The sequence below is a fragment of the Pygocentrus nattereri genome, chromosome 15 (assembly GCF_015220715.1).
Source record: "Pygocentrus nattereri isolate fPygNat1 chromosome 15, fPygNat1.pri, whole genome shotgun sequence".
In the NCBI taxonomy this organism is placed as follows: domain Eukaryota; kingdom Metazoa; phylum Chordata; class Actinopteri; order Characiformes; family Serrasalmidae; genus Pygocentrus; species Pygocentrus nattereri.
Window position 1 is genome coordinate 12,118,541 of NC_051225.1, and position 22,136 is coordinate 12,140,676.

The 22,136-nt window shown below is 40.3% G+C and overlaps 3 protein-coding genes and 1 long non-coding RNA gene across 5 annotated transcripts in view; 3 read left to right on the forward strand and 1 right to left on the reverse strand.

Moving 5' to 3' along the window:
- The window catches only part of vat1l (vesicle amine transport 1-like), a 54,809-nt gene extending 44,774 nt beyond the window's left edge, over window positions 1–10,035 (forward strand). The window contains exons 8-9 of the mRNA XM_017707237.2: window positions 1,767–1,850; window positions 6,286–10,035. Of these exons, the coding sequence (XP_017562726.1) occupies window positions 1,767–1,850; window positions 6,286–6,384 (183 nt within the window). The 3' untranslated portion in view covers window positions 6,385–10,035. The remainder of the gene's footprint in view (window positions 1–1,766; window positions 1,851–6,285) is intronic.
- Window positions 10,036–17,029: 6,994 nt separating this feature from the next.
- Window positions 17,030–20,232, forward strand: clec3a (C-type lectin domain family 3, member A). Of its 2 annotated transcripts, none has more exons than XM_017707226.2 (3): window positions 17,030–17,350; window positions 18,136–18,228; window positions 19,448–20,232. In XM_017707226.2, exons 1-3 carry the CDS (start codon window positions 17,044–17,046, stop codon window positions 19,843–19,845), a joined length of 798 nt encoding a protein of 265 aa, XP_017562715.1. In that variant the 5' UTR covers window positions 17,030–17,043; the 3' UTR covers window positions 19,846–20,232. The 2 variants fall into 2 exon arrangements, with proteins under 2 accessions (XP_017562715.1, XP_017562716.1); XM_017707227.2 differs by having other exon boundaries at window positions 18,142–18,228.
- LOC119265234 lies at window positions 17,201–21,946 on the reverse strand. The gene is made up of 4 exons (XR_005131506.1): window positions 21,663–21,946; window positions 19,702–19,799; window positions 19,486–19,569; window positions 17,201–17,338 (listed from the first exon to the last, which is right to left on the reverse strand). It is a non-coding gene; the product is annotated as an uncharacterized LOC119265234 (long non-coding RNA).
- usp47 (ubiquitin specific peptidase 47) overlaps window positions 21,544–22,136 on the forward strand; it is a 42,945-nt gene continuing 42,352 nt past the window's right edge. Inside the window, exon 1 of the mRNA XM_017707240.2 lies at window positions 21,544–21,808. Coding sequence (XP_017562729.1) covers window positions 21,764–21,808 — 45 coding nt within the window. The 5' untranslated portion in view covers window positions 21,544–21,763. The remainder of the gene's footprint in view (window positions 21,809–22,136) is intronic.

A 22,136-nucleotide genomic window follows, 5' to 3' on the forward strand; every position in this document is an offset into this window, starting at 1 on the left:
TTTTTATGCATAAATTTAACAACATTCTGTATTATATATGCAACTTAAATATGTTTTATACAAAATGTCAAGTCAAGAGTCTTTGTCTCCAGCCGCAGTGCTATGTCTGATCCACTCAGACCAGCACAACACACATTAACACACCACCACCACATCAGTGTTACTACAGTGCTGAGAATGACCACTCAGATAGTACCAGCTCTGTGAGGGTCCATGGTGTCCTAACCACTGAGGAACAGGGTAAAAGAGGGTTAACAATGTATGCAGGGAAACAGGTAAGTTACAGTCTGTAACTGTAGAACTACAAAGTGCACCTATATAATAAGTGCAGCTGATAAAATGGACAATGAGCGTAGAAACAAGGAGGTGGTCATAATGTTGTGCCTGATCAGCGTATGAACAAGTACACAGTGGAGCGAAATTACGTTCCTCAAGGACCAACATGGTGCAACATGGAGCAAAATATACAGTACAGACAAAATGCAAACGTAAGTGTGCAAAACATCAAAGTACAAACAATACAATAGATACGATAAGTAACACAGTAAACAGACAGGACAGGGCAGCTCCGACACAGCACTCATTTCTGAACATGAGGTGGTGAGGATAAGTGTGAGAAAATACAGTGCAGGAAGCCAAGCTGAAGTGCAGCTCACATGAAGTAAGAACACTATAGTAATTAAAGGGATAAAAAGATGTGCTTAATTATGTGATTGGATGCCCAATGATGGAAGCTTATACCTATTAACATTATGAAAACTGCATGCTGCCTTGCATTGAGTTGTATAATAATTTAAAGTAGACTTGCTTCTGTGGTTTTGTGACAGGAAAATCATGTTGCATTGTGTTGTAGTTGAGAACAGTAGTATCAGCCACCCAGAAGCCTCGGGTATGTCCATACTTTCCATTTGTGTATAGAAACTACACAAGCAAGTCTTTTTGAGATTGCTTGATGACTCGATGTGATTGAGTTTGCACAATGCTAATTGGTGGTCATAAGCTTCCATTACTTGTCTGGACATTAGCCTCATAGCTCCCATGCAAAACAAGGGAGCAACTGTAGACACTGAACATCTTTCCTGACTGACGCTGGCATATGGCAGAAATTGTGAAGTTATTTTGTTGCAAAACTGTTACTGTAAAATCACTTTTAAATGTATAGAGGAAAATGGTGGTTGTGTCTTCTCGAAGGTAAAGCAGTTGAGCATATTCTGTGTCTGCTGCAGCTTGTTTTCAGATATGGCTTTGCACAAGTGTCTGAGGCTGGAGTCAGTCTGACCTCATACCTCAGTTCAAATTTGTGTTGTCTGTGGCTGTGAAAAATCCATCCTGGTTCCCTGTCTCAGAGCAGCTCTAAATGGCACGACTCTGAGAGTGATTTAGTGCGTCTCTGTCAGCGCTGTTATTACTTTCCATCAAATGTGGCATAACCATTCTCTGTGTTCTTCGCCAGTATTTGTTTTGCTTCTCCATGCAAGAGAACAGGTTCACCTCCTTCTTACTTTTCATGCAGCAGTGACTAAAATGTTTAGCTTATGTTTTGTAATTATGTTGCTGTTGAGAGACATTTTGACTGACAGACGCATTGAAAATGGAAATTTATAGATTTGTCTTAATTATGTTGAACTCTGCTGCCACCCTCTGTAGACTTTTGAGCACTGCAGAAAATAATTATTTCAGAGAGAAGCTGTTTGCTGCATTAGACATAAGGAGCATACTTGTACTTGCATAGTGGGATTTTACACATATGTCTTCTGTTGCTTTAGGTGAAGGAGGCCATGCAGAGAATCCATGACAGAGGGAACATAGGCAAGTTGATTCTGGATGTGGAGAAGTCTCCCACTCCTTTGGTGAGTAAGTCACTGGGACTGTATTGAAGCTGCAAGCTTTAAACAGGTGATATTCAAAATAATAATTAAAAAAAAGTCTAATTTCACAGCAGCATTGAACTGTAATATACAGCATCATTCTCGCTTATTCTAAACAGTCCAAAAACAAAAAGAACAATTGGCTGAGTGCAGACCACAAGGGAGCACTTAGCACACCTGTTCACAGAGCAAAAAAGAAAAAGCAAAAAAAGGAAAAGATAGGTGACAGTGATTGGAGAATCACAGGACAGCGTTTCCATGGAGACCCGACATCATGATGCTAAGGGAATATGCAGAAATAATGGTCTGTGAAAGCATCCTTCCAGGTTATCTCCACCTCTAGAACAGCTCTGTCTTGTAAAGGAGCACCTAAAGCAACAGTTTAATGAAGAATCAAATTAAATATTCCCCCCTACTTCAAACATAATTCACCAATAACATGTTTGGTGTCTAAAATTTGCCTGGTTCATTTTGAACTATAGCTATGTAACTATTGGAAGCTGTACATCATCAGTTAGTACTGTGGAAATAACATGCCTAAAATCATCATACACTTGCCTCAAACCTTGTTGAGTTGATTTAAAATACTTATATGGTGTCTAACATTGTATGACAAATTGTTAATATCCTCTATAAAAAGGGATAAAAGTGCACAAACAGTTCAGACATCAAGATGACTGCTACTCTGCTACTATGTTAACAATGGAACATATTTTGTTCATTTTCTAGCATAGAGTGACATAAACCACATAAGCAGGTCTATTTGGGACTTGCTTTAACTCAACATGGTTTTAGGCAGATGTGTGATGATAGGCCCTTTTCACAAGAAACTGAGGTGTGTAGATGCTGGTTAAAATGGGTTCTGTTGCCTTACAGACAGTTATTAAGCGTTCGTTTCACTTCACCTCACCACAGAACAGTGTGTCACTTCATCTTTGTCATAGTTTCCAAGACTGGAATGTGTCCAGAATTGTAAAACCAAAGGTCGAACTAAACAATGGGTGTAAACGTTTAGTGGAAAAATTCCTTCACAGCTATTAGAGAACAATAATATCAGCTAAAGTCTTCTGCATAATAAATAACTGGACAGGTGAAAATAACTATAAACAAAATGCTAGATTAGCCATGTTAGGGCATGCCAGGTCATCATGGTCTGTAGCACCACCGTAAACGTTTTAAACAAAACATCGAGTCCAGTGAACGAACATCTTCTCCCTGCTAAGCAGTCACTCTCTTGGATTCTAACAGTTTTTGAAAGAGAAAATAAACCGTTTCTCTGAAAGCGGCTGTAGCACCAACTTTGAAGCGTGACCTGCATGTTAATATTTGTCAGCAGTGGTGAAATGAGGTACACAGAGGTTCTTTTCCTCTGTATCAAAAGTTTATTCTTTTGTTTTTTTGTTTATCATGAGCTGGCAAAGCACTGAAACTGAGATAAGTTAGTTTTGCTTCAATCTTAAACACTTGAGTAATCTGTACACACTCTATGCATCACCACCTCATATCTTCAAACTAAAGTAAAACTAAAGAAGTGATCTTCCAACACCAAATGTATGTCAGCGGATCGACTACATTCAGGGTAACAGGAGAGCATAAGTTAGATTTTCCACTGAACTGTCGCTTTAAGAGATGGGTTGCCATAATGCAACACAGATAGTTGAGGCTGAACTCAATGACCTGTTCTTATAGTGTGAAAAGAACTGCAAGTACATAGGAAAAAAAAGCAACTCAGAGCGAAGTGTCCAAGTCCTTAGCAATCATAATTACTGTATTTATAGTCAACAGTATGCTATACTATGCCAAAAATTACATAAACAAGTCAATTTAAACAGCTCAAAACAGTTTAAGCCAAATGTGTGGTGGGGCATTTTGGCCATAAATTAGCATTTAATGTTATCTGTAATGCAGCATTATATCTGCTAACCTTATCGATTTGGCAGAAAACTATTTTATATTGTTTTCATGTTTATTATTATTACACAGCTTATTACACAAATACATCATACAATCATTGGGAAGCCCTGTGATGTTAACCAGTCCTGAAAGCTAGTCTAGCCACTAAGCTATAGGCTAATAAATACACAAATCTAGCGTTAGTGCAGAGGTGTCAAACTTGGTTCTTTCCAGGCCACAGCTCTGAAGAAATTTGCATTTCCATCTGAATTCAATAACGAGTTTCGCTAATTAGCTGACGAATTGAATCTGGTGTGTTAAATGAGAAGGAACACTAAAGTCTACTGTGTTTTGGCCCATCAGTATCAGTGTCTGACATGTACATTAGGGTGATTTTCATGAAACTGTGTTAAAGCATGTTTGTAAATATTTGAGTGTCATAGTTTATTAGATCTATTACATTATCTGTTTTCCTATTTTAAAGATGTTTAGAATTGTTCATCCTGTTTATTATTACTGCAATTTGTCCAAATATCTGTTTCTCATTAATTAAATCATATTTTATATGATTAATTTATCATATTTTGTTGTTTACTGTAGTTAGAAAACTTTATTTGCTTGCCGCTACTGATTTCCTTAATTTGTGTTTGTGAAATGAATGTATAACATTCAACATTAAAAATGTGATGTGGCACATGTAAAATAGAAAAACCATATTTTGGGAAATAGACCGCTGGGATAGGCTCCAGCACCCCCCAACGACCCGGAGGGAGAAGCGGCTTAGAAAATATATATGTGTGTGTGTGTGTGTGTGTGTGTGTGTGTATTGTGAAATATATGTTGAAAAAATTTAGCTTTAAAATACTGCACAAACATTATGCAGAATCTTAAGTTGGGTATACAAGATTTACACTTTTAGCTTCAAATGTTGCCATTTAATCACTATTTGCTGTGTTGTAGTAATGAGAATTTGGTCACTCAAATGGGAAAATGTTACTAAAAATCTAGAAATTATTTTCTTCTTTGTCATGTATGTGAGAAAGTAGCCTGTTAGTGTAACACAAAAAGGTGAAGAAAAAGAATTTCTGTCTTTATTTGTCACATAATTGCTGCCAGAGAGGTTTTTAACCTTTCAGCCAGAGACATGAAACTAAAGTATGTAGGCATCTGTGGTAACTAGCTTGCTAATTTTAGGCTTGTCCTGCTCATGAGTCTGTCATTGGAGTAATCCAATGTTCTCTGTTTTAATGAAGATTTGAAGTTATAGGGCTGTAACAAGATATTTGGCTCCCTCCTGCCCTCCTGTTACATTTACCAAAAGAAAAAAGGAAAAAAAAAAACTAAAAGCCTGCTGAACATTCGCCCTGAAGCAGCTATTGTATTTAAGAAGTTTCTCCTACCTTCAAGATGGATAATTAGAAGGGTTTTTTTCTAGCCTTTAAGCTAGAAAATATCTGTTTAGAGACTGCTGCAGCTGTAAGGATGTGACTAGGCATGTTTACAGCAGATTTAGTAATAATCTTGCTGTCCCTTTAAAGCACACAGACACGGTTCAACAAGTGAAGTGTGGAAGAACTACAGTGGCCTGCACAGAGCCCTGACCTCAAACCCATTAAACACTTTTGGGATGAATTTGAACATCCATTGTGAGCCAGGCCTTCTTGTCCAACATTAATGAATGACCTCACAAAAACTCTGCTGACTGAATGGGCACAAATTCTTACAGACACAATCCAAAGTCCTGTGGAAAGACACAGTGCTAGTTGGTAGGGTTAATGTTTCTGTTGCTTGTTAGCTACTCTGGCCTTGTGGCCTCAAAGTCTTGACTGAATCACTGCTTTGGGCACCAATGGTACTTTTGTTACAGTGTAGCACTTCAAATTATAATACACTATATTGTCAAAAATTTGTGGACACTTTACCATCACACCGGTATGAGCTTGTTGGATATCCCATTTTGTAATCATGGGCATTCATGTGAAGCTGAACATCCTTAACTACTTATGGCTAAGCATTAACATTACCCTTCACTGGAACTAAGGAACAAACCTTGAAGAACAGCCCCAGACCATTATCCCTCCTCCACCAAACTTTACTGCTGGCACTATAAACACTCCACAGTTCTCCTGACATCTGCCAAACCCAGATTCGTCTGTCAGATTGCCAGATAGTGAAGCACGATTCATCACTCTTGAATTGTTGTTGCTTCTAGATGTTTCCATTTCACAATAATAACACTTACATTTGACTAGCAGGCCAGAAATCTCACAAACTGACCTCTCACTGACCTCTTCAGTATGACTCATTCTACTGCCAGTGTTAGTCTGTGGGGTTTGCATGGCTATGTGCTTGGTTTTATACACCTGTTAGCAATGGGTCTGGCTGAAACAACTAAAATCAATGATTAAGGGATGTCCACATACTTTTGACCATAACGTTGGCTGTCATTACTTGAAGGGATACAAAGCCTTCTCACAATTTGTGTAAAGCAAATGAAGTAACAAGTATGTCTGCTGTGCTCCAGATGGCCAGTGACAGCACGGAGACCAGCGAGGCAGGTGAGGAAGAGGAGGAGCACGAGGGGGACAATGACAACAAGGAGCGAATGCCCTTCATCCAGTAGGCCTTTCTATTTCAGTCCAGGCGCGGACGCTCCCATGGAACAAAAGACTGTCACTGGACCAGGACCCCATGCTGTCGTGAAGTGTATGAACGTGCGTCTGTCGTCCGTCTGAGCTGTGCAGTGTTTGAAAGTCTAAAACCCTTTTTGCTTATTGTCCAACTCAAGTGCCATTCCTAGCACAGTATTGAAATGTCAGTGTTCTTTCCTTTCAGAAGTATTGTTTGAAGTTTCTATAGATGTTCTATGATGGTGAAGAAAGAAAGAGACAAAGAGCGCAAAATTTTGTGTGTAAGTTGCTATGGTATTGAATTAGTGAGGAAAGAAAGGGAAAAAAAAACAAGCATATGTCTGTGTTCAGGAAATAGGTTGTGCATTTAAGTTCTCATTCAAGTTTATTTATGAGGGGGTTAGTTGCTGGTACTTGGCAAGTTATTCCAGTAGCCGAACATTATTCAGTTTTAGAATAGCCAATTTCCGTTGAGCTCTCTCTTTGTAGTTTTCTGTCGCAGTCTATTAACAGCCATGTCCTCTGTGTCCCTTCTAAGACAGTTTTCATAGTGCCTTTGGCACACAACAAGCAGGAGCGAGAACACAGCAAATTCCTTTCTTTTTCCGTTTTGTATCTCATAAAGAATTGATGTGAGGTATTGCAGTAAGCTGTTTTGAACCACTCTTTGAAGCCAATTCCTAGTGGCAAACCCTGGGGAAATGCAATGGAGCTGAATTTCAGAGTCAAAATGATCTTATTTTGCCTGCATGTGTAATATATGTGTTTTTTAATGTAGGACATGTGTTGAGTTATAGACTTAAGAAATGCACAGAGTTGCCAGTTTATTATGTAAACCTACCATGTAAGTATACTCAATGGTCATTTTATCAAGTGTTCCCACCATGTAGGTGGACTTTATAGGCTCACAATTACGAACTGTAGCCCATCTGTCGCTCTACCACATTAAAGATTCAGACCAACATTATATATGGTGGACTACATTCAGCACAGCAGTGATACCTACATGGTATTGGCATGTTAGTGGGTGTCGCACTACTATGAGTTTTTGTGCATCTTAGAAGTGTGACTAGAGGAGGAATAACACAAATAGTGCTTGGAAAAAGAAAGTTGTAGTTTCTAACTGTACACATGAAAGGTGGACCAACAAGGTAGATTACTCTGCAAAATCAGAGGTCATTTTTCAGTCAGTGCATTTTTAGTCAAACGTGCCATTCATTTTTCAGCGTGAGGCAAAATAGCAGAAGACATATTTGACAGAAAATTACACAGAATCCTCATAAAGTAATTATATATATTTTTCAGCGTTTAGTTTGTCCACTCTGACTTTATTACAACTTTCATTCTTTTCAGGAGACTTGCTGTCAAGTTCAGTCTTTGAAGTTTTGGTTGCATTTTCTTCTTACGATCCAAGCACATTCAGGATGTTGAGGTCTGGACTCTAGGGTGGCCAGTCCATTGTTTTGAGACCACAAGCAGCTTTCCTCATCTTAAGAACAGCTTCTTTCAGACCCATAGCATTGAGTTGTCTTCTACAGTGACAGATGGACAGAAATGTCACTGGAATTTTTTAAAATTCATTTTTATTGCCCATTTCCTTTCTTTATGGAATCTCATATCTAGTCTTAAAAAACGTATGCCCATTTTGAATGGTTTGATAGTAAATAAATTTGACCGTTTGATGTTAAATGAATGGAGGCTGGTTTCTGTCTTTTACCCAGTACTGTAGGTAAGGCGAGTCAAGTGTACAGCAAAGTCCAAAATACAGCTTTGTAGGACGAGCACAGCATATCACCATGCCACAGCAATGTCAGCGTCTTTACTGTGCTGAGAATAGTCCACTGTGCAAGTGCTATCTGATCCGCGGTTGTCTTATGGTGATCCTTTTCCATTGATAAATGAGATGGAGGGGATCTGATACATTTTGCAGCAACAGATGGGCTGTTTGCAAGGGTGTAGATGCAAGGACAAGATGTGAGGACAGAGGAATTGATGCCAAAACATGTTTGCCAAATGAGATTAATCATCACTTTTATTGCTTGTTACTAGGCCTAAGGGCTCTGCCAGTATGGAACGCATATATCCTATTATCAAATGACTATTTACATGAGCATGCTTTATTGAAACCACATCAGCAATTTCAGTTTGATTAACATTAACCTTTCACAGTAACACTTAAACTGTAATCATCAAATAAAAACAAAGAGTGGAGATGGAGAAATTCTATCACAAACATACCCCAATGAGCCAAAACATACCTAATATGCTATTGGTCCTCCGTGTACCGCTAAAACAGCTTCAGCCCATTGAGACATGTACTCTACTCAACCTCCGAAGGTACACTGCAGTATCTGCCACCAAGACATCAGCAGCAGATCCTTTATGTCCTGTGATTTGAGGTCATTGCAGATCAGACTTTTAGCACATCCCACTGATGCTTGACTGGATTGAGATCTGGGTCATTGAAGGCCAGGGCAACACAACACAGGGCAAGTGTTTAAGTGGGTGGCATGTGTCAAAATGATGTCCACATGAATGTGGACCTGGAGTTTTCCCAGCAGAATGTTACCCGGTCGCTGGTTTGTGGTCTGTCCCTCCTCAGACCCCTTTCATTTATACTCACCACTACTGACCAAGAACATCCCCACTGGCCTTGCTGTTTTGGAGATGCTCTGACCCGGTCATCTGGCCATAATGTTTTGGTTCTTGTCAAAGTGGCTCAGCTTTTCAGTGTCCAGCACATTGAATCCAAGAAGCAAGTGTTGGGTTACCAACTAATACGTCCCAGACCTTGACGTGACCTGTTATTTAAGAAATAATCAACATTAGTGAGGGTTCATGGTGTTTTGGCTCATTAGTATACGTCACGTGCTACTACAAAGAAGGACTTTGTCTTAGGATGCACTTGTTTTCTTTGCCCTGGAAGCCTCCTCCATCCACAGTTCCTCTGAGCACATTTGAAAAGCTGATAACATCTATAAAGCATGACAAAGAAATCAAGGACACATCAGTTAGCGTTTTGAGATTCACCCTGTGATAAACTGGCCAATGAGTGTAACATGCAAAGACAGGGCCTTAACTGCATACATTACCACTACACATCATTTTAACAAACCTGCTGTTCTCATGTGCCTGAGTCGTGTACTAAGCTGTTCCTTGTCTGATGTACAAGATTATGGCTTGTGGTTGAAGGACAGAAATCTACTTTACTGCTTAGTACTATTATTAGTACATGCTTAATCTTACAGCAAATATTTCTCTCTTCTTTGACCTCTGTTGATGTTCTTATGGTTACATTTATTAATAGGAAATAGTACTTATTAGAAATAACATGAAAGAATTTGCTCCCACATTCAGTAACGCTCACTGTCTTATATTTAGCGCACTACTTAGGATGTGGAGGAATATCTGAAACATATGATGTCACAAAAGCTGTATTTGAAAGTGTCTTTTTATCTTTGTTTCAGTGTGTAGATGATCCTGAAGTGTGCGAAAGGTCATCGATTTGCCTTAAAAAGTAAACACCACATGCTCAGTCAGTGTGTTAAATGTAGTCACAGGCAGAAAACTAGTAGCTGGTGATTAGTGCTTTTACTATGTTGTGCATAGAAACTCAGTTCTGTTACAATAAAAAAAGACCTGCAGAGCATTTTGTGCCTTTTTGTTCTCAGCTTGGATTTAACATGAAGGTGAGATTTCTTTGCTTTTTTAGTTAAATACATCCTTCTCTTTCTAAAATCAAAGGAAAGTTCTGGTGAGTGATAAGAAACTAACTTTGTTTTTAGAAGTTTAGCTCCATTTACTCTCATTCATTGAGGACTCGCGGGTGCCCTCTGGCGTTCTTGAAATAACAGGGGAAATAGGATGAGGACAGATTCCTCATAAACCAGTTCTGGCATGCATTACTGTTACTGAGTGCTGGTTGGTGAACTGGTAAGCTCATTGGCTGAGTGAAGCGGTCTGTGCTGACTAACATCAAAAATGTACTTAATATTCTGTTATAACTGCTGTTTCTTTGTTTGAAGCGCTCAAAAATAGAACAGCAGTGTTGAAGCAGGTGCCATTCTATGTTGGGAAAATGAGTTAACATTTACAAACCATGATTTTGCACAAAAGCTTAGGAACTCATTCATTTTGGACTTGCTCTGGAGCACCCTCTAGTGTCTGAGAAACCCAGAAGATATCGCTGAGTAGCAATTCTCCTCACAACACGTTCTTTGAATGTCCCAATAAGCCAATCAATTGATCTGTTTGCTAACCAGTCAGCACTCCCTATAATACTACAGAATAAAATGGAAAAATACAGTTTTTTAATAGAATACAGTCTTTTACTTTCCAGAATTAAAGGAAGAATAAATCCTGCTTGTGGCTTAGTATCATGTTTCATTTTTATGTTTCGCTCCATTCACCCCTGCTTATTGAGGACTTGGTGTCCAAGGTGTCCAAGATCCTCTTGAGCTGGCTCTGGTATGTTCCGTTACTGCTACTGAGTGCTGATTGGCTGGCAAACTGATCTGCTCATTGGCTGAGTAAAGTGGTTTTATAGAAATACAGTTTCTTAAGGGGCAATTCTGCCATTTATTAAAATCTTTTTTATGTGAAATGTGCCTTTATAGAGAACCTTACCAGGTCAGAATTGTTCAGAGTGGGGGTGACGTCTGAAAACTTCATACCTCTCACAGCTTCACCACAGAAAGTCATTACATAAAATGGCTATAAATGCGCTGCCTAAAGGCTGTTAAACTTCATTCATGATGGAGAGGTACGTGCAGAGTGTTGTGAGGCGAAATAGTTGCCAAAAAATGTATTTAACATTATTTTACCGTCATTAACATTACATATAAAAATTCAGAGGACACGTGTAGATTCACTGGTCATTTTGGATAGTAAATAATGTCTATATTTAGGTTGTAGACATCACAAACCTTGGATTATATCACCACAACTGTAAAAAAGTGTAGGTTTCTCTACAATGAACTGTTTCACATCAACCCACCCTGAATGACCTTTACATGTCAGTCTGAATCATGCAGAAATTTTTAAACATCAGTGCAAGATGCTAATGATGCATATGCCCATTGGCATCCATTGTACAGAAGAGCATGTGGATGATAATGTGCTGTAGATGCAGTAGAGTATTCCTTTAAATGTCTTTCTTTCTGCTGTCCTTTTGAGGATTTAAGCGATTTGCAATCAGTACTTTGTGCATTTCAAATTGAATTGGGGGTGTATGAGATGATCCATGGGAACTCTCTCAGACATCTGTCTTTTTTTTTCCTCCTTTTTCACTCTTTCCTTCCTTCCCTCCGTCTCACAGCATTACAAGGCTAAAAATAGGCCTGGACTTCCTCACCTCGCACCAGCCCCAGCACTGCTCACTCTTCAGCTGCCTGTAGCCCAGCTGCATTAGTACACAGCACAAAAAATTCACTAGAGCTTCATATGATATTGCGTGAGTTAGTTTGTGTGATAGAATAAGCCTCATAATAGTATAAAAGCAACTCTTAAAGAGGTTATTTTTAATCAAGGAATCACCCAAGCTAAAAGTGGCTAATGTGACAAAAATAGAACATCACAATACTTTAAGATATTCTCATGACACATGATGTTTTTCTGAGGTCTGCGAACAAACTGGAGCAGAAAAAAATCAGCAAAGCAGCAGCAGCACATGGTATAGGTTGGTATAGTGTAGTGGGTAATATCTCTGCCTTCCCCGTCTGGGCAAACACATGACACTATACCAATAAGAGTCCTTGGGCTAGACTCCTAACACTACCTTCGCCTTCCTGTGTAATATTATCAAATTGTAAGTAGCTCTGGATAAGAGCGTCTACCAAATGCTGTAAATGTAAAAAGATTCAAGGAGTGAACTGATCAGCCTTATCTTGATTACACTGTAAATGAGTTTGATGTAGATTGTAAATATTGCTGAAGCTTCAGAATGCACCATTCATTCCCCATTCCGTACAGTCTAGACATGGAAACTAAACTGCCTATTTTGAATTTGTTGTATTTGTGATGTCACAAAAACCAAAGCATTTACATTCACTGATCATGCATAACATTATGACCACCTCCTTGTTTCTATGCTCATTGCCCATTTTATCAGCTCCACTTACAATATAAGTCCACTTTGTAGTTCTACAGTTACAGACTGTAGTCCATCTGTTTCTCTGATACTTTGTTAGCCCCCTTTTACCTTGTTCTTCAGTGGTCAGGACCCCCATGGACCCCCACAGAGCAGGTACTATTTGGGCGGTGGGTCATTCTCAGCACTGCAGTGACACTGACGTGGTGGTGGTGTGTTGATTTTGTGTTGCGCTGGTCTGAGTGGATCAGACACAGCAGTGCCGCTGGAGTTTTTTAACACCTCAGTGTCGCTGCTGGACTGAGAATCCACCAACCAAAAATATCCAGCCAACAGCGACCTGTGGGCAGCGTCCTGTGACCAGCGTCCTGTGACCAGCATCCTGTGGCCACTGATAAAGGACTAGAGTACAAACTGTGCAGCAGCAGATGAGCTATCGTCCCTGACTTTACATCTACAAGGTGGACTGACAACAGAGCTCATTTACATATATTACTCTTTAAGGACACAGCAACAAAAATAAGCCCATTTAATTGTAAGGGATACAGAGAAAAATGGTCATGTAAAAATCAGTTTTGACTGATTTTAGTGAATAAAACCACACAAACATTCTAAATGCACCTCAGAGAAAAAAATGCTCAGTTACAAGACAGATGTAGAATATGGCCCTTAAATTCAGTGTTAACAAAAATGAAGTACGTGAAGAAGGAGCAGGAGGAAAATCAAGCAAAAAGGGAAAAGGATAAGAATCCATCCATCCATTCATCCATTCATCCTCAACCGCTTATCCAGGTCCAGGTCACAGGAGGACGCTCCTAAGCAAAGAGGCCCAGGCCTCCCTCTCCCCCGCCACTTCCTCCAGCTCTTCCGGAGGGACACCGAGGTGTTCCCAAGACAGTCGAGAGATATAATCCCTCCAACGTGTCCTGAGTCTTCCCTGGGGTCTCCTCCCCGTGGGACATGTCTGGAACACCTCCCTAGGGAGGCGTCCAGAGGCCATCCTTGCCAGATGCCCGAACCACCTCAAGTGGCTTCTCTCAATGTGGAGGAGCAGCAGCTCTACTCCGAGCTTCTCCCGAATCGCCGATCTTCTCACCCTATCTCTAAGGGAGAGCCTGGCGACCCTGCGGAGAAAGCTCATTCCGCCACTTGTATCCGCGATCTCGTTTTTTCGGTAGCTTTGTGTAGTGACCAAAAGGATAAGAATAAAATATGATAATGGCATAATGGGAAAACATCCAATCAGCAATTTGTTCCTATGCAGTTTATGTGGTTATATTAGACAGGTTGTGATGTAAATGATCACAATAATGAAAGTATATCTTCATATTGCCCACCCCTAGTACAAGTAAGAGGAAGCAGAAAGGTCCTCCAGATGGTGTTCAGCCACTACTGAAATTATATTTTATTTTTATAGTTTATATCAATGTGAAAGGATATACTAATCTGCCATCTACTTTTCCATTGCATGCTTTAAAGCTGCTGGCTAAGGCAAATATAGAAGAGATTTTTATTTTCTCATGGCCTGGTGTTGTCTTTCATCAGCTGAACAGTGGTGAAATGTGAGTGGAGATATGACTATGAAGCTACATGGTCTGAACTCCTGTCATGGCCTTACAACTTACCTCAGTCAACCGTGATTCATGGCATGGCAATGTGTCTATACCTTTTGTAATGTAAATCCAGCACAGTGCAAAACTCAGAGACCACCCTGTGTTTAATTAATTTTCAGACAAAATGACCCTTAAGTACTAGTATTATTAAATTTTCAGTAAATATTTTTTTGAAGTGATCAGATAAAAGATAGAACACTTACGTAACAGAAAGTAAAATACGGAAAAAGCACGAGCTTCCAAAACTGGAGTTCAAAAGTTATAATTTAAAGCTGTAAAGAAATGGGTCTCCTAATAACGATGCCAGACCTGGTAGGCCACCAAAACAATCAGACACCATCAGATAAACAGCACTTAAAGCTGTCATCTTTGAGAAAATCATGCTCCACTCTTGCTTCAGATCGGAAAACATCCACAGGTGTTTCTGTCCATCCATCCACTGTGAGAAGAAAACTCAGCGCTATGAGTCTGAAAGGATGTGAAGGTCAAGAACCTGTTACTGAGAAAAGGAAATAGACAAAAAAGGAATAACGTTTGCAAAGAAGCTGCTGATCAGAACAAAGGACTGTCCACCCTAGAGTCCTGAACACATTTGCCATTATTTGGATCCAGTGGTAAACTGTGACTGTTAGAGTTAGGCCGTCAGTTCAAGCCATACATGTCAAAACTCAATCAAAACATGAGGGAAAACCCACCTCAACGATAATGCTAATCTCAGCTAGTGTCCCTATGGAATTCTACAGTAGTAGTTTGTTAGCACTAACGTAACAGGGATTTGTATGAACGTTTTTTGGCTGTCCTGTTTTAAGCTTCTTGAAGCTTGTGACAGATATATTAGCATATATTTGATCTTGTAACAGGTTCACAGTGACTCTTTCAGTAGTGAGTTCTGGTAAAGAGCTGCCATCACTGTTTTCTATTTATAACAGCCCATTGTTTAGGCTTGTATTCACAGTCAATGACACATCTGAGACTTCCAGAAGACCTAGAGTGACATTGTTCTCATGGAATTAGTCCCACATATTCGAATGAGGCCTTCTCTTTGGCTCTTGATGTCTTCACCAACAGAAGAGCTTGCTTAACTATATCCACCTAGATATCACATAAAAGCAATTCCAGATTTTCCACTGTTTGTTTCAAGAATTTAATCCTTTTGTTTCCATCCAAAACTCAACAATAAAATGTAGCATTGAAAGAGTAGTACTGTAATACATGTTTAAATATAAGCATTATTGTATTGAATGAAAATAAACTAAATTTTACAGACATGCATTTTTTAGTTCCCAGAAATCATTAGGCGTTCTCTGAAGACCTTAGAAGGCCTAGAGTGTCCCCGTCTGCCTGGCTTGTAAGAAGCAGAAGTACCATGAACTTCTAAGACTGACCTTTGGAGGTGTAGACAAATATCCCTCTAGATTGTTTGAATTTAAAAAAATGTAAATAAATAAATGCTGATATATGCGGGTGTGTGTGTGTGTGTGTGTGTGTGTGTGTATCGGTCCACCCTTTACAGCTAAAACAGCTTCAACTCTTCTGGGAAGGCTTTTCACAAGGTTTAGGAGTATGTTTATGGGAACTTTTGATGCATTTGTGAGATCAGTCACCGATGTTGGACGAGAAGGTCTGGCTTGCAGTCTCTGCTCTAGTTCATCCCAAAGGTTCTATCAGGTTTATCTGTCCTGGCAAGTCAAGTTCTCCCACACCAAACTTGCTCATCCATGTCTTCATGGACCTTGCTTTGTACACTGTTGCACAGTCACCTTGGAACAGGAAGGTGTTGTCCCTAAACTGTTCCCACAAAGTTGGAAGCATGAAATTGTCCAAAATCTCTTAGTGCTGAAGCATTAAGTGTTACTTTCACTGGAACTAAGGGGCCGAGCCCAACTCCTGTAAAACAACCCCACACCATAATCCCCCCTCCACCAAACTTTACACTTGGCACAATGCAGTCAGACAAGTACCGTACTCCTGGCAACCGCCAAACACAGACTCGTCCATCTGATTGCCAGATGGAGAAGTGTGATTTGTCACTCCAGAGAACACGTCTCCACTGCTCTAGAGTCCAGTGGCGGCACTTTACACCACTGTATTCCACACTTTGCATTGTGCTTGGTGATGTAAGGTTTGGATGCAGCTGCTCGGCCATGGAAACCCATTCGATGATGCTCTCTATGCTGTTCTTGAGTTAATCTGAAGGCTACATGAAGTTTGGAGGTCTGTAGAGATTGACTCTGAAGAAAGCTGGTGACCTCTGTGCACTATGTGCCTCTGCATCCACTGACCCCACTCTGTCAATTAACGTGGCCGACCACTTTGTGGCTGAATCATTCCCAATCACTTCCACTTTGTTATAATACCTCTGACAGTTGACTGTGGAATATTTAGTAGTGAGGAAATTTCATGACTGGACTTGTTGCACAGGTGGCGTCTGATCACGGTACCATGCTGGAATTTACTGAGCTCCTGAGAGCGACTCATTCTTTCACTAATGTCTGTAGAAGCAGTCTGCAGGACTAGGTGCTTGGTTTTATACACCTGTGGCCATGGAAGTGATTGGAACTCCTGAATTCAATGATTTGGATGGGTGAGTGAATACTTTTGGCAATATAGTGTGTACATATGGATGGATGGATGGATGGATGGATGGATGGATGGATAGATGTATATATATATATATATATATATACATACAGTATTGTACTTATGCCTCGTGCATAAGAGTGTCTGAAAAATGTAAATGTTAATTATACAGATTGCTCACATAAACTTGCGCTAAAAAGTCAAACACCTTTTTAAAAATGCCAGAAAAAGTGACCAACTGGTGTGTAACTGTGTAAACTGGTACAGAATGTACTGAGACACTGAGCCAGTCAATGAGTTTCAGGCTTGTTGACTCATTAATGGGAAAGCTACTAAAGGAGCTGCATGCTGGGCCAGGCAAATATTTATGAATGAGTGGAAACAGGGGAACGGTTGTTGTTGAACGCACCCTCCGTATTCCAATCCTCCTTCTCACTCTTAGCCAATGGGATGAGAGCATGCGAGCAAAGTACTGGGCTCTATTTGGTGAGTTATCCACTCTCTTAGGGCCTGCTGCCACTGATATAAATGTAGCCCCTGTTTGTGCAGGGGCACTCTTCACTTCAGTCATGGCTTTTGCTCGCCTCCTTCTTGTCTTGCTGCTTGGCTGCACACTGCTCCATCTCGGACTTGGCCGTCCATCCCGCTCCAGAAAAGCAGTCCCATCTCGGCGGAGAGGTAACATGAATAAGAGAAACGATTCCATATTATAGCATGAAAGGAACATGTAGGAATAATTAGTTAAATTTGTTAAGTGTGTTTATTCTTTTAAAGGAATAGTCCAGTTTGTTTCAACCTAAGTTCTATATACTGGGCACAGTAGGTTACCAGTAATTTCCCGGTACTTATTACAAGAACAAATACTCCAGTGCCTTAAAACACATTTATAATAGAAGCCAGTGGGCCATTGTTTCAGCACCTGTCCAATGGCTTCTATTATAAGTTTCAAGGGAACACCCACCTGTAGTGTGGTCTAAAAGTACACATTGAAAATGTGGGATTTTTTGTCTTTTAAACCTGGGGGAAAAATACAGCAGAACATTTTAGAAATTTGGAGACTTGACAGGTAAAATGAAGATAAAATCATTTCTGTTTCTGCAGTATTTCTAGGTCACTTTTTAAATTTAATGAAATTGGTGACCATTTTAAGTTCAGATTTTAGTCTTCTTGCCTCCATTAAAGCCCATGTTCAGATGACTCCCAGGTGGATTTGATCTACACATCATAGCCTCTCACACAGTTCTGTCCAGCTCAGGTGCACGGCGTCATTGAAGCAGTTGTTATGCTAATAATAGAATTTGTTATGAAAAACTATATTAAAGGAATGCAAAATAGAGGCATTCTCCTTGTAGTTTCAGACTTAGCATCACAATGTACAAGTAATTATTAAGAATCTCATGATAATATGATCAGTAAACACCTTCATTTGTCATTTATCACTCTGAACCTGTTCTTTGGTGGAGACACAGTGGCAGAAGACGACGATGTGAGGGCACAACTCGACAAACTATGGCAGGAGGTGAACTCCTTGAAAGAGATGCAGGCATTGCAAACAGGTAGACTGAAGCTAAAAGTTTATTGTATTTCAGCTATTTCACAACTGTATGTTGCATGTTTTTCTTGTCTCATACGTATGAAACAACAAACTCTACTGAGATAAAGATAAAAGCTTAAAGCTATTGGAAAAGAATATATGGGAGCCAAATTTGTTGATTCATGCTATAGTTGTCTCTGTGTAGTATTTTTGTTATGCAGTAGGGGACAGCAGAACCCCCTTATTCTGCAGGCCGATAGGACTGTCTTGAGTATAGATTCAGTTTCATGAATGTACCTAGGCAGTGCTCCATGAAAAACCGTGGCCTTATAGAGACCAGACAACCACAGACTCATACAGTGTGCTTCTGTGCAGGCTGTTACTCTCTGAATAGCCCTATATTTACTCTGAAAGGCATGTGTACAGAGTTTACCTGCCGTAAAACCCTGTAAATCTGTATATAGATCTAAAATAGCAAAGGGCCCAAATCTTGAAAAAATGAATGTCCTAACTTTTTTAAATAAAAGCATCTGTAGTAATACATAAAAACTGCCACGCGAGCTGATTGGTTGAGAGGCGTTCTAACTGTGCTGTTATTTCACCATAACATCACAGGTTTTTCATAAACACTATCACTCCGCTGAGACTCTGTTGCTAAGTAACGACTTTGACAGCTGTAGGAGGCAATTTGAATGTTTTTACTTCTTACTTTGCCACAAAGTCACCAATTTGCAATGTCACTAGCAGGACTCCGTATACAGTAACAAAAACAGCCTGTTTAAGAGACGTTAGAAAATGGTCACATAAAAAGTACAACCTGGGGTCCACTTATAACATAAAACCACACAGACGTCATAAGTTGTCCTCAAGAAAAATAAAATGAGAGAAAAATGTAGGATATGGGCCTTTTTAAAACAGTACTTGCCCTCCCCCACCACTGACTACTGTTATTAGCTACATTAGCCACATTACAATACATTAGCATCATAGCTACAGCGTGAAAATAAACAAGCAAACTTCAGGCATCTTGGCTGACTGACTACATAAGGGGGAAATTGTTTACATTTAACTTCTTACGTAATGCTGTACAGAGCAGTACAGAGCAGTTGGACTCTGACCAAGCAAGGTCACTCAGTTTCTTATAGTTATTATTGCTCAGATACTGAAGTCCTTATGAAGTAACTGAAAGTGAAATTAAAATGCCTTTATGTCTGTGTGGAACTCAAACTGTGTGTTTTCAGTTTGTCTTCGTGGCATCAAAGTCCACAAGAAGTGCTACCTTGCTGTCGAACAGCCCAAGCACTATCATGAAGCCAACGAGGACTGCATCGCCCAGGGTGGGACTTTGGCCACGCCACGAAACCTGAAGGAGAACAACGATATAAGAGAATATGCCAAATACAGCTCCCCGGAATCCAAAGAATTCTGGATAGGTGTGACCGACATAGTGAAAGAAGGCCAATACGTCGATGTCAACAGCATGCCCATCACTTACTTCAACTGGGATCATGCCAAGAAGGAACCAACAGGAGGCAAACGAGAAAGCTGTGTTGTTCTTTCTCTCTCAGCGCAGGGCAAATGGCATGATGAGGTCTGCCGCACACAAAACAAATACATCTGTGAATATCTCATTCCTTAGTGTGTATTAAATATGCATTACATATGATTGTTGGTAACCTGAATGCTGACACTGGTTGTTAATGGTGACTAAAGTTGCAATATCAATGTGCTGATAGAAGATAAATAAGAATGAATGAAAATATTTTTTTCAATATTTCTACATAATCTGTTTGTATAGAGTCATTCAGAATGGTTTCATGTGAAATTGTGCATAGTGAAATCTACCTTTGGGTTTCTTTACAGTGGTGGAGATGTCTACCATGCAAAATATAGCCATTTCAGCCATTCCTAGTAGCCAGTGAGTCTATACACCGATCAGATATAACATTATGACCACCTCCTTATTTCTTTGATCACTGTCCATTTTATCAGCTCCACTTACTACCTAGGTGCACTTTGTAGTTCTACAGTTACAGACTGTAGTCCATCTGTTTCTCTGCATACTTTGTTACCCCTTTTTACCCTGTACTTCAGTAGTCAGGACCCCATGGACCCTCACAGAGCAGCTACTATTTGGGTGGTGGGTCATTCTCAGCACTGCAGTAACACTGATGTGGCGGTGGTGTGTTAGTGTGTATTGTGCTGGTACAAGTTGATCAGACACAGCAGTGCTGCTGGAGTTTTTAAACAGTGTGTCCACTCACTGTCCACTCTATTAGACACTCCTACCTTGTCAGTCCACCTTGTACATGTAAAGTCAGAGGCGATAGCTCATCTGCTGCTACACGGTTTGTGTTGGTCATCCTCTAGTCCTTCATCAGTGATCGCAGGATGCTGTGGGCTGGATATTTGTGGTTGGTGGACTATTGTCAGTCCAGTAGCGACACTGAGGTGTTTAAAAACTGATCCACTCAGACCAGTGCAACACACACTAACACGCCACCACCACATCAGTGTTACTGCAGTGCTGAGAATGATCCACCACCCAAATAGTACCTGCTCTGTGAGGGTCCATGGGAGTCCTGACCACTGAAGAACAGGGTAAAGGGGGGCTAAAAAAAGTATGCAGAGAAACAGATGGACTACAGTCTGTAACTGTTGAACTACAAAGTGCACCTATATAATGTTATGCCTGATTGGTGTATGTATCTTCTGTTTTTATTTGCAATGTTGATGATAGTAAAATAGTGCTAAATCCAAAAAAATAAAAAAATCTCTGAGGACTGTTTTGCCTCACAACTTGATATCAAAACAATTATAAACATTGTCTCAGGCATCAGGCAGTGTTTCTGAAACCATCCCATGTAATAACTTTATGTGATGTAGCTTTTAGAGGAATGAAACACCTCTGACATCTGGTTACCATCACCACCATTGTCAATAAAAGTATGTCTGCAAATTTCTCCACAATGAATAATTTCTCACTAAACCACTTTGGGACACTTTGTTTACATCTTAATGATTTAATTATGCAGACATTATGAAAAATCAGTGGACTTCCCCTTTAAAGTCTGCTTTAAAACGAGTGAGTACAGTCCGTGTTTAACTTCTTATTATCCGGCCTTTTTCTGAAACTCATAAGAAATGCAGAGGAACCGATGTATGGAAGTGAATATGTTATCAAATAAACACGAAGAAAGATACTCGAACGTCTCCGTGATTCGTTTTATTTATTGACCCCACATCATCACCATCATCACTACCATCACCACAACATAATTAGTCGGAGTGTTTAGGAAGTGACGTAGAGATTCCGCTGAAATCTCGCGAAACTGCGAGACGGCCATTTTTACCCCCATTGATTGCTGTTTGTGGCCGCAGTACAGCAGAAAGAAAGTATCTGCGATTACTTTGATAACAAGTTTTTAGCCGCACGGTTTTGGCTTCGACGTCTACCTGGAGTTTGGCTGAAACGCGAATAATGTTCCTCCACACCGCCGCAAAGAGCTGCTGTTGACATCGGAGCCCGGGTAGATGTCCGCTTAGCTGTCGCCCAAATGGAAATGGTGCCCAGCGAAGAGAACCAGCTTGTACCCAAAGAGGTGAGAGAGAGAGAATCACTCGCAGGGAGAGTGAGAGAGACTCCGGGTTTCCCGCACTGACAGTCCCCGCATCCTTCGTTAGAGAAGTCAGATTTATCGCTGACCGTCGGCGTGTGGTGTTGGTGTGGCTGTCTGTGAGCTAAACCGTGCAGGAGACGCAGAAATATGTGTTGTTTCCCGCTGACACGGACTCGCCAGCCACAACACTCAGCCTGCTAGCTCCCCCTCCAGTAATGTTAGCGGCTAAGTTAGCCCTGATGTGTTAGCTGGGATGCTAACTGACTTCCTAGTTAATAACAAGTAGCTGGCTAACGCTGTTATTATAGCA

Coding starts and splice junctions, on each gene's coding strand:
- clec3a (XM_017707226.2), top strand. CDS start 17,044: ATGAGTGGAAACAGGGGAACGGTTGTTGTTGAACGCACCCTCCGTATT. Junction 17,351..18,135: donor AGTCCCATCTCGGCGGAGAG/GTAACATGAATA, acceptor TCTTTGGTGGAG/ACACAGTGGCAGAAGACGAC. Junction 18,229..19,447: donor GATGCAGGCATTGCAAACAG/GTAGACTGAAGC, acceptor GTGTGTTTTCAG/TTTGTCTTCGTGGCATCAAA.